Source organism: Amblyraja radiata, chromosome 15 (assembly GCF_010909765.2).
Source record: "Amblyraja radiata isolate CabotCenter1 chromosome 15, sAmbRad1.1.pri, whole genome shotgun sequence".
NCBI classification, from domain to species: Eukaryota; Metazoa; Chordata; class Chondrichthyes; order Rajiformes; family Rajidae; genus Amblyraja; species Amblyraja radiata.
The window spans coordinates 14078423-14094841 of record NC_045970.1 but is presented as its reverse complement, the minus strand read 5'-3'; the positions used below and the strand labels follow the sequence as shown (position 1 = coordinate 14094841).

General features: G+C 41.1%; 1 protein-coding gene across 2 annotated transcripts in view; it reads left to right on the top strand.

Moving 5' to 3' along the window:
- The window catches only part of LOC116981035 (dihydropyrimidinase-related protein 2-like), a 49845-nt gene extending 36553 nt beyond the window's left edge, over nucleotides 1–13292 (top strand). For both annotated transcript variants that reach the window (XM_033033655.1, XM_033033657.1), the window contains exons 12-14: nucleotides 1963–2142; nucleotides 5954–6119; nucleotides 11386–13292. In XM_033033655.1, coding sequence (XP_032889546.1) covers nucleotides 1963–2142; nucleotides 5954–6119; nucleotides 11386–11477 — 438 coding nt within the window. In that variant the 3' untranslated portion in view covers nucleotides 11478–13292. The remainder of the gene's footprint in view (nucleotides 1–1962; nucleotides 2143–5953; nucleotides 6120–11385) is intronic.
- Nucleotides 13293–16419: the final 3127 nt, after the last annotated feature.

The following is a 16419-nucleotide window of genomic DNA, read 5'->3' as shown; positions in this document are numbered from 1 at the left end:
TTCATATCTAAAGACAGTAAAGTTATTGAGCAAAAGAGGAAATTACTCCAGCGGCTGCCAATCTAAAATATAAACTCACTGATGTGACAGCTGCTTTAGTCTAGTTTAGAGATACAGTGCAGAAACAGGCCCTTCGGCTCACCGAGTCTACACCGACCAGCGATCCTCGCACATTAACACTATCCTACACACACTAGGGACAATTTACAATTTTACCAAGCCAATTAACCTACAAACCTGTACGTCTTTGGAGTGTCGGAGGAAATGAGAGCTCCCGGGGAAAACTCACACAGGTCACAGGGAGAACATACAAACTCCATGCAGACAGCACCCGTAGTCAGGATCGAACTCAGTTCTCTGGCACTGTAAGGCAGCAACTCTACTGCTGTGCCACTGTGCCATCCAGGGAGACAGGACTAGAATTGAAATTGTAGATCTTGGTCCTCTCATCACCTGCTACCTTACAGATGTCTTGGATACAGGATTGACTGAGTTAAGATCTTTCCTTGCCCTGTTCTGTGATGCTACCACCATTAGTCATAGTCAATGAAAAGTAACAGCAAGAGATCAAGAGATTATTGACCAAAGACCAAAGGTCAGACTTCAGCCCTTCCTGATGAGGACCAGCTCATCAACAGGATCTTCCTTGATGTAATGGGATTATGTTTGCATGCTTGGCACTAGGCTCCTGAAACAGCCACTATACTTATCATGGCATCAAACTACTAGATGGTCAGAAAACAAAGATTCAATGATGGACTGAAAGCTTGCTTGAAGAAATGCGACATCTTCATTGTATCCTCGGGATCTTCTGGCTTCTGCTCAAGGTGGAAAGGAAGCATTTTAACTGGTGTTGAGTACCTCAAGATGATACATCAGTGGGAGGAACACACCAGCCCCCAAATTACACTAATGTCTGTCCCCTTGGCCTTCCCCTGGCCCATCTATACAACAATTCAGTGACCCCCATTGCCATCAGTAGTAGAAGAAGCAGATGTGCATAAGTGTTAGCATGGAGGTTTGTGCATGTGTGTACACGTAGCTGTGGGCGTGATGAATGTTGGCTTTGACGTCTCCTGCAACCCTCACCTTTGCCTCCATCCCCACCCTCAGAGCGCACTGTCTCCTTTCTGGCTTGCATTTCTCCCATCAAGATCTCAAAGTACATTTCTGAAAATGTTAGTAACTTTTCCTCTTCATTGTAGCCTCTCACCCCTACAAGACTATAATAACGTATACTGCTGACTTCTGGCTGTCGTGGGCAGTGCACCTTACAGAGCTAGCACCCTTCTGCAACTACTACACTGCCAAGTGCTGGCAGCAGTGATCGATTTGGCCTAGAAACTGCACTCTTCCCATTTTTAAACATTCTTTCTGGGTGCTAGTCACCCTAAAGCTATTTCAAACATCATTGTGATTAATTTCTCAGTGGGCATATAATTGGGTGCTAGCGTTGGGCAAAGTCATTTTTAATGCTCTAAAATAAATATTTTTCCATGACGTTATAAGATGGCCATCCATCCCTATCACTTTATGCCCATTTTCAGACCCATTTCCCTATAACCTCTCACATGTTGCTCTTTGACATTCACCAATCCTACCTATCAGTCACACTAGGGTAATTAACAGTGGCCAATTAACCTACCAGTACGTCTTTTGTTACATGAGAGAAAACCAGAGCATCGAGGAGAAACACATATGGTCAATGGAAGAACATGCAAACTTCACACAGACAGCACCCAAGGTCAGGATTAAATCTGTGGCACTGTAGCACCACTGTGCCAACTTGATGATACAGGTGAAAGCCAATAATTAGGCAACTATTTTAATGATTTTTGAAGTTAGATCAGGAGCTACTTACAATATGGGTATTGAAAGTCAACTTTGTAAAATGGTCATGTCAAGCGCACACTAGATGGTGTGAAATGAAAATTGATATCATTGCTGCATTATGTTTCCTAGGCAATTGAGTACAACATCTTTGAAGGGATGGAATGCCATGGTGCTCCTTCAGTAGTTGTAAGTCAAGGTAAAATAGTCTTTGAATACGGGACGATTCATGCCACAGAGGGAACTGGACGCTTCATTCCCAAAAAAACATTCCCGGACTACGTTTACAAAAGAATAAAAGCAAGAAGCAAGGTAAAATGTTTGATCTTTCTGCATCAATATTCTATGGACCAGGCAATTAATTGTGAGGAGAAACTTCAATTGATATCTCTCCAATCAGCAAAAATAATTGCCTTCTTCACTGGATAAATAGGTGTGCATCAGGTCATTGCTTATGTTACCAGACTAGAAATATGGGGGTTGAAATCAATAATCTGATGAATGGAAATTAATTCTCTTTTTTTTAAATAAAAATCTGCTTGAAATCTGAAAATATAAAAGTACAACTATTTTACAAAGGATATTGAACATGAAGCATTGAGTGAAATGCGTGCAATCATGGTATGGGAGGAGCATTTACTTTGTTACTTAGGACTGTTTTTAACGTGTTTTGGTCCAGGCAAAGTGCTTGGTTGCAAGCCTTGGTTTAAATTTAATTCATAGCTGCAGTTCTTTGAGCAGGAGGTTGGTGAATATCCCAATTTCAAGCTTTCAATGTTGATAGAGTAAAGCCCTGAATTCATGCTTTAGTGAGGAAGTGCTCAACCACCTCTTTCTTTGATTCTTTCATGAGTCTTCATGGCCACATTTCTACTCAATTAAGAACAAAAAGAAAAGCAATAGGAATGTTGAGATTATAAGCGGTTAACAGATTATGGACAATGTTGCTGGTTACCACTTCCAAATTTATGTGATGAATGCAATCTATTGATTCTGCTGGCAATGATTTTGAGAATTAATATTATTTGAGTTAGAGTCGTAGAGTCCAGCCGAATTAGCCCATTCTGACCAAGATGCCTAATCAACACTAGCCACACATGACTGCATTTGGCACTTATCCCTCTAAACCTTACCTATCCTATCCAAGTTCCTATCCAAATGTCATAAATTTGTTATAGTATTTTCCTCAACTACCTCCTCTGGCAGCTCTTTCCATAGGAGTCTTTTTACAATACTGGCACACAATAATGTGACAAAGTGGGTCAATCTTCTTTCACCTGATCATGTAGTAGAATACTGCATCCATCTGCGTGGGCACCGCAACGCGCATTACACGATCATCCATACAAACGTACGTTGCGATGGACCCGCAAGGGTTTGGTGTCCCAGAAAACGAACGTTACATTATTACAGAAAACCAAATTATATCCATAAATAGAATGGATTTGGATTATGGATTTGAGCTATATCGATGGCCGATGATTCGTCGGAAGTTTTGATTTGGGATGATTTTTTAGTAAGTAAAATGTCTCCGTAATGGTCGTTGTGGAGCTTCCGGAGGTTGACACGAAGGAATGAAGTTAACGACTCAGTCCGTACGAAAGGTAAACAAGAGACAGTGTGTTGCCAAATTGAAGATTTGCTCAGTTTCTTAGTTTTGATGACCAATTTATGCCCAAATAATTGTTTTTATTGACTTAAAAAAGTCGGAAAATGTATCGTAAACGGTCGTTTAATGAAAATCTGTCTGTTATGAAAAATGTTTTTGACTTTTGGTCTTGAAGTTACCTGATTTATATCTGTTATTTGTAAGATTTGACATGATGGGTAGACAGTGTATTGGTGCAAAAATCTTAATAATACTCTTGTTCCTCAAAATCTCTCCAGTATTGTAAAAAGACACATATACCCACCACCCACCTCAAACCTATGTCCTCAGATTCTTGATTCCATTACTCTAGGTAAAAGACTCTATACATTCACCCTATCTATTCCTCTCATGATCTAATACACTACTATAAGATCATCCCTCATCCTCCTGCACTCCAAGAAATAAAGTCTTAGTCTGCCCAAAATCTCCCTATAGCTCAGGCCCTCGAGTCCTGTCAACATCCTCGTAAATGTTCTCTGTACTCTTTCCAACTTAACACCAACTTAATACCAGGGTGACCAAAACTGAATACAATACTTAAAATGCGCCATCACCAACGTTTGTATAATTGTAACATAACATCCCATCTTCTATACACAATACCTTGTCTGATGAAAGCTAGTGGACTGAAAGCCTTCTTGACCACTCTATCTACCTGTGGCACCATTTTGAGGGATCTGTGTACCTGCACTCCTAGATCCCTCTGCTCTACAACACTGCCAGACCCCGTCATTCACTGTGAAGGTCCTGCCCTGGTTTGACTTCCCAAAGTTCAACACCTCGCACTTATCTGTATTACACTACATTAACCATTCCTCAGCCCACTTGCCCAACTGATCAAGATCCTGCTGTAATTTTTGATAACCATCTTGGCTATCGATGATACCACCCACTTTAGTGACATCTGCAAACTTGCTAATCATGTCTTCTCCATTCACATCCAAATATTTGCTATAAATCACAAAGAGCAATGGGCCCAGCACTGATCCCAGAATCACACCTCTGGTCACCGTCCCCTATTCCAAAAAAATAACCTTCCACCATTCCCCTTTGCTTCCTTCCATGAAGCCAATTCTCTATCCAGTCAGCTAGCTCCTTCTGGATCCCATGAGATCTAACTTCCCAGAGCAGCCTACCATGCTGACCATCGCTAATCAGCCCCTATCTATCCAAATGCATATATATCCTAATCCTCTCCGGTAACTGCCTACTAGAAATGTTAGGCTTCCTTGGCTTCTCCTCACAGCCCTTCTTAAATGGAGCACATTCGCCACACTCCAATCTTCCGGTACCTCGCCCATGTATAATGATGATTTGTATATTCAGTCAGGGCACCCTCAATTGCTCCTCCGGCTTCCCACAGTCTCTCCGGATATATCTGATCAAGCCCAGGAGATTCATCTAACTTAATAGATAGGATGTTCAGCACCTCCTTGACCATAATGCAGAATCTTCTCAAGACATCTCTAGTAACTGACCTAAGTTCCCTGGTCTTCATTGACATTCTCCACGGTAAAAACAGAGGAGAAATACTAAATGAGGACCATGCCCATCTCCTGTAACTCCAGCCACACAGGACTGCTTTCTAGTTATTTCTAGTTATCTCTAGTTACCCTCTTTCTCTTAATGTACGTAAAATCTCTTTGGATTTTCCTTAATATTATCTGCCAGAACTATCTCCGACCACTCTTTGCCCTCTTTAATGTATCCTTAAGTTTGCTTCTCAGTTTGTGAAACTCCTCACGGATGCCACCCTACACTTGATGCCAGCTGCCTAGACCTTTCCCACGCCTCCCTTTTCCCGACCAGAGCCTCAATTTCTCTCGTCATCCAAGCTTCCTTACTCCAACCTGCCTTGCCCTTTAGTCTAGCAGAAACATGCATGCCCTGAACTCTTGCTATCACACTTTTAAAATCATCCCTCTTTCTCGACATTCCTTTGCCTGCAAAGAACTTACTCCAATCAAAATTAACAAGTTCTGGTGCATTTCTATTACCCAAATTATTATAACGCGAGGAAACATTGTGCAGGGAAATTCAGGAAGGGACATCCATCATTGATTGGAAGTAGAATCTCATGAATCAACGATAAGCTTGACTCTTGTCATGAGATCATGTCTGGAAGATCTCTCCTCTCAGAGACAGTGTCCTCTCAGTCAGCTCCGCCAACTCACCATTCATCCGAAGATCCATCTCACTGAAGGCAGAGCTATCTCATACCAGCACACACATATATTAAAAGTGAGACATTCTCATGGAAACGCCATGCATAATGCAGCTAATTGAAGAAATAAATACCATTTTGTTTTGAATGGCTAGAAACATATATTCCTGAAAGAAAATCTAAATTATCCTGAACCATATTAAGATTTTGCCTGTAAAAACTGCCTCATAGTTAGTTATATTTGGGTAAGATCACATTATTACTTGCTGCTCAATGGAACAGTATCAAAACGTGATTATTTTTTATAGCTGGCTGAAATCCGAGGTGTTCCAAGAGGGATATATGATGGTCCTGTCCAAGATGTTACTGTGGTTCCCAGAGCCATGACACCAATTCCATCTGCTCGGATGTCTCCAGCTAAACAACCTGTTCAGCCTCCACGAAACCTTCACCAATCTGGGTTCACTCTAGCTGGTAGGTAAAACAAATGATTGATTAAATGTATAGTTTAAATCCTCACAGGTCATGAGATGAACTGATTGAAGTCACTTTGATCCTATTATCAATAAGAATATAGATTATAAGAGCTTGGAAGGTATGTAAATAGGAAGGTTGTAGAGAAAGTAAAATCTGGAGTCTCAAAGGGGGAGTCAAGGAAAGTTATAATTTGCGATAAGAAGATAGGGGCATTAATCAAATGTTTAGTATCAGTCTTCATCGTAGAAGAGACAATACACATTCCTGATATAGTGAAGCATCATGAGACTAAGGACATAAGAGTAAGGACATAAGTAAAGCATTTAATGTTAATAAAGAAGGAATTTTCAAGAAATGAGTACAATTATAAGCCAACAGATGTTCTGAATGTAATCTTCCAATGTTGTAAAAGGTGGTACACTGGTGATTATGTGCAGTCACAGGGATTTTTCGAGATTTCCTCCGTCTAGTAACAGGCATGTGGATAACAGGGTAGCAAATGTAACACTGTTTTCAAAATGGGAAAGAGAGAAATAAATAAATGTGAAATTGCAAATAATTTAACCTGACCTCAGTTGTCCAGCAAAAATATGGAATCCATTATAAAGAAAGTGATAACAGGGCATTTTAACATAACATGATTAAAGAGAGTTCACAAAATCTATGGAAAGGAATGGGGGTGTAGGGAAATACTATATTGTTTATGGTATTGTATTCATGGAATGTAAAATATCCATCCACTTGATCAAATGGATGTAATTAATTTGATGACAGTGTTTAAAGAGCAAGGGGGATTTCCTGGTTATCAATTTTGCTTTAACCTGGATTACAAAAAGAGGCTTTCAGGTCACTTATTGCATTTAATTGGAACTTACAAACCTAGAAATGGTATTGTATTCTCTCTGTTTTTAGTGCAAGGCAGTCCAGTCTCAACATGCAGAGTCCATAATATCCAGGTGAAATGAATTCAGATGTGAAATTGGTCTGTGTTTCCAGGTGTTTCTTGCAGTAGGCATGCCTAATATCCTCCCAGTATCAGGTGCATACCAAATGTTGACATTACTTGCCCGACACTCACCTGCACACATGCCAGTGTATGTCGGAGTCAAACACTCCACAATAAGATTGTCATAGAAAACAAAGCAGAATTAGGAATATAAAAAACAAAGAAATACCAATCAAGATCAACAAGGTACATGCCAGGAAGAAGGTCCTGTAGATGAGAAGACTTGATGGCCTGGCAGGCCCTCTGTAGGAGCTTGGCATGGGTGGCTACAATAATCTTCTCCCTGTGAGCTGGAGCAATGCCGACACAGATGACTGTATATGGAGAGGGCGTACACAAGGTGCCACACATAGAACATGTTGCTGAAAGCTTTCAACGTAAGCGGAGTTGGGAACCATTGTTCAACGCAGGAGGACTTTGTGCAGTATTTATCCAGGTAGTTGGTCACGTTGTGCAGGAAGGAACTGCAGGTGCTGGTTGACATGAAAGATAGACACAAAACGCTGGAGTAACTCGGCGGGTCAGGCAGCATCTCTGGAGAGAAGGAATGGGTGACGTTTCAGGTCGAGGACCTTCTTCAGATTGGCTGAAGAAAGGTATCAACGCAAAACACCACTTATTCCTCCTCTCAAGAGGTGTTGCCTGACCCGCGGATGTACTCCAGCGTTTTGTGCGTATATTAGTTGATCACTTTGTTGGTGTTAAGGATTGACCTACGGGTCACTTAGTTTGCCTTGAGAAATGTTAGTTTGTATGTTTCTTTTAAGGAACCCCTTGTCTCCTCTGCCTCACCCTGCATCCTCCCACCCTAACAGGGAAATGGCATTGTGGAAGCTGAACAGGAATATCCCCTGATAGTCGCAGTCTTCCTCTTGCTCCAACTACGCTACAGGTTCTAAATAAAGACTCTCAGGCTCTAGGCTTCCTTGTCTTACTTCATTTGGGATCAGTATTTATCTTTGACATGTCTTCACAATGAAGTCTACAAACCTAATGAGTATGGAATCAGAAAGTGCCAGAAATACTCAGCAGGACAGGCAGCATCTTTGGAAAGAGAAAGAGAATTATATATCCACTGGTGGCAAGAACAGGAAGGCAGATTATTATCTGAATGGTGTCAGATTAGGAAAAGGGGAGGTGCAACGAGACCTTGTACATCAATCACTGAAAGTAAGCAAGCAGGTACAGCAGGAAGTGAAGAAAGCCAATTGTTGGCCTTCATTGCGAGAGGATTTTAGTTTAGGAACAAGGAGGTCCTACTGCAGTTGAGACCTGGTGAGACCGCACCTGGAGTATTGTGTGCAATTTTGGTCTCCTACTTTGAGGAATGGCATCCTTGCTATTGAGGCAGTGCAGCGTAGATTCACGAGGTTAATTCCTGGGATGGCGGGACTGTCATATGAGGAAAGATTGGAAATACTGGGCTTGTATTCACTGGAATTTAGAAGAATGAGAGGGGATCTTATAGAAACATATAAAATGATAAAAGGACTAGACAAACCAGATGCAGGAAAAATGTTCCCAATGTTGGGGGAGTCCAGAACCAGGAGCCACAGTCTAATGGGCCTGTCCCACTTAAGCGACTTTTTTGGCGATTGCCGGCACCCATCATAGGTCGTTGCAGGTCTCCGAAAATTTTCAACATGTTGAAAATCCAGCGGCGACCAGGAAGAGGCCACGACTCTTTGGGCGACTGAGGAGAATGCTCACGACCATACAGACGACACCCTGGCGACATGTCGCAGGGTGAATGGTCGTGAGTAGTCGCCCAAAGAGTCGTACCTTGTTCTGGTCCCCGCTGGATTTTCAACATGTTGAAAATTTCCTGCGACCTGCTGCGACTATGACGGGTGCCGGCAAGTCGCCGAAAAAAATTGCGTAAGCGAGACAGGCCCATAAGAATAAACGGGAGGCCATTTAAAACTGAAATGAGAAAAATCTTATTCACCTAGAGAGTTGTGAAATTGCGGAATTCTCTGCCACTAAAGGCAGTGGAGGCCAATTCACTGGATGAATTTGAAAGAGAGTTTGATAGAGCTCTAGTGGCTAGCGGAATCAAGGGATATGGGGAGAAGGCAGTCACGGGTTACTGATTGTGGATGATCAGCCATGATCACAATGAATGGCGGTGCTGACTCGAAGGGCCAAATGGCCTCCTCCTGCACCTATTTTACATGTTTCTATGTTTCTATCGGCGTTTGGGAAAGTAGGGACTGTTTAGAGATAGTCGTCACAGATTTTTGTGTGTGGGAGATTGTGTCTCATGGATGTGATTGCATTTTTTTTAAGATGACCAAAAAGATTGATGAAGGCGGGGCAGAGGACTTTGTCTATATTTTCTTTACAAGGCTTTTGACAAGTTCCTGCAATATAGGCTGGTCTCGAAGGTTAGATCATATGGGGTCTGGCCAGTTGGATACAAAATTGGCTAGGTGGTGGAAGGACCCAGAGAGTGATAATGGAGGCAGCTTTTCAGGTTGGAGGTCCAACCAGTGGTGTAAGTAAGTAAGTTTATTGGCCAAGTATTCACATACAAGGAATTTACCTTGGTGCTCCGCCCACAAGTAACAACGTGACATACAGTGACAGTTACGAAATGACTCAGAAAACACTAAACATTAATAATAATAAAACATTAATGATAAAACACCATTGATCAAGCATGTGAACCAACAAAATACCAGATCAAAGGGAGGCTACAGACTTTTGGCTGTTGAGTAGAGCAACTACTCGTGGATAAAAACTGTTTTTTGTCTGGCTGTGGCAGCTTTGACAATCCGGAGTTGCCTTCCAGAAGGAAGTGATTCAAAGAGTTTGTGGCCAGGGTGAGAGGGGTCAGAGATGATCTTGCCTGCTCGCTTCCTGCCCCTTGCAGTGTACAGTGCTGCAGGGATCAACGATTGGCCCGCTGTTGTTTGTCATCTCTGCAATTTGGATGTCAATGTAGGTGATGTGATTATTAAGTTGTGGATTGATCTAAAATTGGTGATGTAGTGAAGATGGTTGTCTGAGGTTACAATGTGATCTGAATCAACCTGGAAACTGGGTAAAGGAATGGCAGATGGAATTTAACTCAGGCAAGTACAAAGTGATGCATTTTGGAAAGATAAATCAGGGCAGGTCATACACAGTGAATGGAAAGGCATTGGAGAGTGTTGTCGAAAAGAGAGATCTAGGGGTACAAGTACAGAGTTCCCTGAAAGTGGTGACACAGGAAGACAAGGTTGGTCAGAAAGCATATGAAATGCTTGCCTTCATTGGGCAGGCATAGAGTAAAAAAAGTGGTCCATCATGTTACAGCTGTACAGACAATGGTGAGACTGTACTTGGAATATTGTAGGAATCACACATAGGGTGGTGAGTATATGGAACAAGCTGCCTGAGGAAGTTGTAGAGGCATGTACAATGACAATGTTTAAAAGATATTTGGACATGTATATGGATAGAAAAGATTTAGTGAGATATGGTCTAAACATAAGCAATTGGGATTAGTTCATGTGGGCATCTAGGCTGGCATGAACAGGCTGATCTGAAGAGCTTGTATAACTTTGTGACTCTAAAATATTGTCCTCAAGGCTGCATGGTGCTCAGATGGAAGATGAGATGTTATTCCTCAAAATGCATTGGGTTCACTGCAGCAGCACACAGACAGCTGGGTCAGAGTGGAACTGGGATGATGAATTAAAGTGGCAGGCAACAGGAAAGTCATGACACTGAGTGCTGGCGTAATGCAGCGGGTCAGGCAGCATCTCTGGAGAACATGTATAGGTGACATTTCAAGTCGAGAACCTTCTTCAGACTGATGGAATGGTGAAGAAGGGTCCCGATCTGAATCGTCACCTATCCATGTTCTCCAAAGATGCAGCCTGATCCTCTGAGTTACTCCAGCACTTTGTGTCCGTTTGTGCAAACCGGCATCTGCAGTTCCTTGTTTCAACAAGAAAGTCAGGTTTGCTCTGCAGACTCAATGCAAATGCTCTTCAAAGTGTTCATCCAATTTGTGTTTAGTTTTTCCAATGTAGATAAGGCCACATTGCAAACCGCGAACACAGTACAATAGATCAGAAGTCCAAATGGTTCAGTGTTTCACCTGGAGAGATTGTTAGATTATTGAAAAGAAGGTGAAAGGATGGGGTGTTGCATCACCTGCAAATGCTTATATTTGAAAATGACTTTTGAAAATCAATGATGAAGCCATTCTCTTGGAAAATGCTGCAACATCACATCACAAATTGTGTTGCCTTGTGTCTCTTCCAGGTTCCCAGGCCGATGATCACATTCCTCGCCGTCCCACCCAGCGCATCAGTGCACCCCCTGGTGGCCGTTCAAACATTACAACTCTGGGCTGAATTTCATCCTGATGAATCTGATTGAAGTGATAATCTCAGAGCCCTAATATTGCTGCAGGTTTTGTCATCTGAGGCTCAGATATATCCTAACAAGCAGCAGAGTGCAGTACAGTATTTTCTGCAAAAGATGGTCATGGCGTCATTGCCTTTAGCTGATAAATGATGCATTTGTAAAATTTTTGATCTGCCAAATAATTCAAGAGGTACCGTTTTTGTATTGTAAAAAACCCCATTAATTTATATTAATATTTGATTTAATTGGGATGTAATACACATTGAGACAACTATTGTTTCACCATTGTGACTATGTAAAGTTGTATTTGTGTTCATTTGAAAGCATGATAGTAATATTGAAGGTAATGTGACATTTACTTTGTATTTCCACAGGAATGTGACAGTATAAAACAATGTAACACACACACATCGGTTGTAAAGATTTAAAAATATTTGAATAACTTTCTACAGCCACTTGCCAGAAGTAACTTAAACTACAAAGGTGCAGGCTGATATTTCTTAGGTATGCACTGCTACAGGGTAATCATTCAATGTTTTTGACAATTAGCAAGACTACATTATAGTGAACCAAAAAGGTATAATTTTCCTGACACATTATGTAAAGGTGCATTTTTATGTTTAACTTTTAACATAGCTGTGGAAATGTGTTAAGTGTTGTTGGTGATGACCTAGTAATATTGGAATGGCTGCATTTGAGAAGAGGTATTGGGCTACCTGTTTCACCCTATTACTCTGGGCAGTGAATTGACAAGATTAAATCATGCAGTCATCTAGAGCCTTGTCTGTTTTCATTCCCTTGTAAATGATGGCAATGAAAATCAAAGGTCTTCAGTGATAATCTGCCCAAAGAAAGAAGGTGAAACTTAGTCCCAGTGTATCTGAATTGCTTCTGCTTGCCGTACCATTCCGTTGCTTTCCACCTGTACTGGAAACCATTGTGCATAAAATAAGACTGTGTTACCGCTGACTTGGCTTAGTGTATTAAAGTAATCATTTTTAGTTTACTGAACCAGCCAACCGTATAATTCCAGTTAGTGCCAGTGCAAGTGAAGTAAATGTTGTACTGATTTACTCAATAGAAAAGTCCGGCTCTCTGTCTTTTGCTAGCCTTAATAAGTTGGATTTCACACAGAGATCCAGAAACTTCAAAATATTGGTCTTTGTACAAAGCAAATTGTAATTCCTTTAAATGCCAGTGCTGTTGTATGTTTAACATGTTTTTGCTTGAATGTCATTAAGATAAATTAAAAATTTGGGAAGGATTGAATAGTTGAAATATGTTGTGCAGACTTCATTTTTAACTCTTAGCTGATTTTTGACTTTAGTGAGTTGACTGTTTTATAATTTTTATAATTGTTACTTGACCAATCTGTGGTGCTAAAGTAGCTTGGAACAAAAACAAAAAAATTATGTTAGACAACTTGAAGAAACAGTATTAACCTTTGAATGCCACACTGTCTGAATACTCCATAAAATCTTCTCAAATGCCAGTCATCTTATTATGGTAAACCTAATCTGCTATGTAGTGAACTGCATTCAATTCAAACAAATGTGTTTTACTCCAGTCTTATACTTCAATCTGATACTCCAACTCAAATCTGCTTCGAACCAGATTTTCATGTTGATGTCCATCTGCAGTTTATCTGGATTTGATGTGGTGGGCAAAGCTTCCAGCAAAATGATACAGTCAGAGTTACTAATGAATTTTACAGAACATGCAAGGCCTGAAAGCTTTGTAAGGTGGCAGTGTTTCAATCTAATAATTCACTTTGTCCAAATAAAATTGTTATGGGAAAAAAATCTGTTCATGATTCTGATTTGTACAAACATCAAAGAGACTTTGCAAGAACAATAATGAGGAACTTTAACAGCTAAAGGGTCTTTGGGCTACGACTGGCACAGATGTTATCATTCTAAACAGATGAAATTTCAAGGGGCTTCAGAGAAGGGCTAATCCCATTTGCACTCGGGAACCAAAATGGTAACATAAATATTTCATTCATCTTGTTTAAGTTTCTCTGTCCGACTATGTTTTTTTTAAACACCCTTTATTTGTAAAATTACATAGCTTAGTAATAATTATACAGTTAGTTAAGCAAGACTTGCAATATTTTTATTCATTGTACCAAGCTTATCAATATGTCAACATGTTTCCGAGTATTTCATTCTCAACGACTGAATCGGTGAAATGATTGAGAGTCGAAGCGCAGGGCCCAGCCCCCCCAGGGTTAAATGGTTGGAGGACCCAGCAAGATGGTCTAGCACTCAGAGCTTTTGCAGCGTTGCACTCTGAGCTTCAGAATGGTCCTCATTACATACCCCTCCACAGAGGCATGTGCTCGCCAGCATTCAGTTTCAGATATCTCGGACTAGAAGACCAGCGAGTGTCAAGCAGGTTAAAGTGCTCCTTTCAACACGATGATTATTCTCCACCAGTGGTCGGGTCAATATTTATCTCAGTCCACTTCTCTGGGAACAGCCCATAGAGCACAGAGAGAGGTCTGTGTAAAGCAGCTGCGCCCATTCTTGATCGTCTTGGCAAATGCACAGTCTGTAAGGAGCTCTGTGACCATCTCACCAGCACCACGGGTCCAGCAGTGTATGAAGGATGTGATGGCTGGGCCCTTCTCACCATTTGTGTGAGAGTTCCGGTGATGAAGCATTCTGCAAAAATACATTGACTGCCTGCTTAGGGAACCAAGCAACAGGAGCTACCATCTCCTTCTCCAGCAGAGTTTCCTGGACACTCCATGTGCACCACCGCCTGCTTGACTTGTAGTCAAAGATGCTTTTTTGCAGAAACGTTTCTATAAGGGAGAGGTGGTGAGGGAAGCATGGTCCAACTGAAGGGAATATTTTGCTATAACGTGGCCAAGTGCATCGTTTGCTACACCAGGGACAGGTAGAACACGACCATATTGTTATGCTTGATGTAGCCACATATAAAAGCTTCAAAATGGAGTTTATGTTGGGTACAGATTGTCCTCCTTTCTCTGCAGGCCTAAACAGCACATCACTAAGGACATATCCAGGAGTGAAATATCTTTACAGCACCACTTGTAGATCAGAAGGAGTACATTTAACCCTTCGCCATCCGTTCAAATTCCTCTCTCGGTTGTCAGCAGACTCTGCATTCTTTCACGATGGGAACCCCATCATAAGCATGATCACTCACACATCCCCACAATTCAGAAACACTTGTGGCTGATTAGAAGCCAAGTCTGTCAAAAAGCTGCTGAGGATCACCTGCCAATGACAAAAGACATAGTGCATTCAGAAAGTATTCAGACCCCTTCACTTTTTCCACATTTTGTTACGTTACAGCCTTATTTTGAAATGGATTAAATTCTTTTCTTTTTAAATCATCAATCTACACACAATACCCCAGAATGAAGAAGCGAAAACAGGTGTTTAGAAATGTTTGCAAAGTAATTAAAAAGAAATAACTGAAATATCACATTTACATAACTATTCAGACCCTTTGCTATGACACTCAAAATTGATTATCGATTCAATCGATTATCCTTGAGATGTTTTTACAACTTGATTGGAGTCCATAAGTGGTAAATTAAATTAATTGGACATGATTTGGAAAGGCACACACCTGTCTATATAAGGTTCCACAGTTGACAGTGCAGGTCAGAGCAAAAACCAAGCTATAAAGATGATGGAATTGTCCGTAGACCTCCGAGACAGGATAGTGTCGAGACACAGATCTGGGGAAGAGTATAAAACAATTTCTGCAGCATTGCAGATCCCGAAGAGCACAGTGGGCTCTGTCATTCTTAAATGGAAGGTCTTTGTAATCACCAGGACTCTTCATTGAGCTGGCCACCCAGACAAACTGAGCAATTCAGGGGAGAAGGGCCTTGATCAGGGAGGTGACCAAGAACCTGATGGTCACTCTGACAGAGCTCCAGAGTTCCTCTGTGGAGATGGGAGAACCTTCCAGAAGGACAACTATATCAAGTAAGATGCAATGAAATGTGATGGACTGCTGTATTTTATTTCAAGAAATACAAATGAATAAGCATTACCATTTGGATCAATTACCATTTGGATTAATTAATATGTGCTTGACAGCAGAAATTCAGACGTTCTTGAGGAATAAACTCTGAAGATTTCTTTATTGTCCTGGTGTTTAGTTTAGAAATGGTGTATAAATTGGCCCATCGAATCTACACCAACCAATGATCATCCGTAGTTCCATATTATCCAGTTTCATATCCTACACGCTACGGGCAATTTATAGAGGCCAATTAACCCACAGACCTATGCTTCTTCGGAATGCATGATGAAACCGGAGCACCCTGTGAAAACCCACGTACAAACTCCTTGCAGCCAACACCCATAGTCAGGATCGAACCCAGGTCTCTGACACTGTAAGGCAGCAATGTAGATCAAACAGTATTGCTGATTTGAACCGTGTCTGATTTTGCTGCTGACCTGATCCATAATCCATGTCAGGTTTCCATACTACCACAAGGTGGAATGCGAGCAGCCATGTTAGTTAGTTCAACTTACGACTCAGAGCCTACAGTACTCATTTTGAAGGTCTCTGTATGTATTCTAATTAAAGTACTTGTTATGATATATAATGATTCTGTATCTGGAAGACAAGGTAATGAAGAATTCCAAGAGATTCAACAGGTATATTAAGAATAAAAGGGTGGGTAAAGAGAAGATAGGTCCCCTTAAAAATCAATATGCCTGTATGTGTGTGGAGCCACAGGGGATGGGTGATATTTTTAGTGAATACTGTGAAGATCATTGAAGCTGTAATCGTGAGAAATGAGTTGTGATGGGCAATGTAATGAAGTCAATGTATAAATTACCAAAGAGCAGTTATTGGCAGTCTTACCATTTAAATCTTGGATAAATTACTGGATAAATCCCCAGGACCTGACCAAGAACATCCTTGGATCTT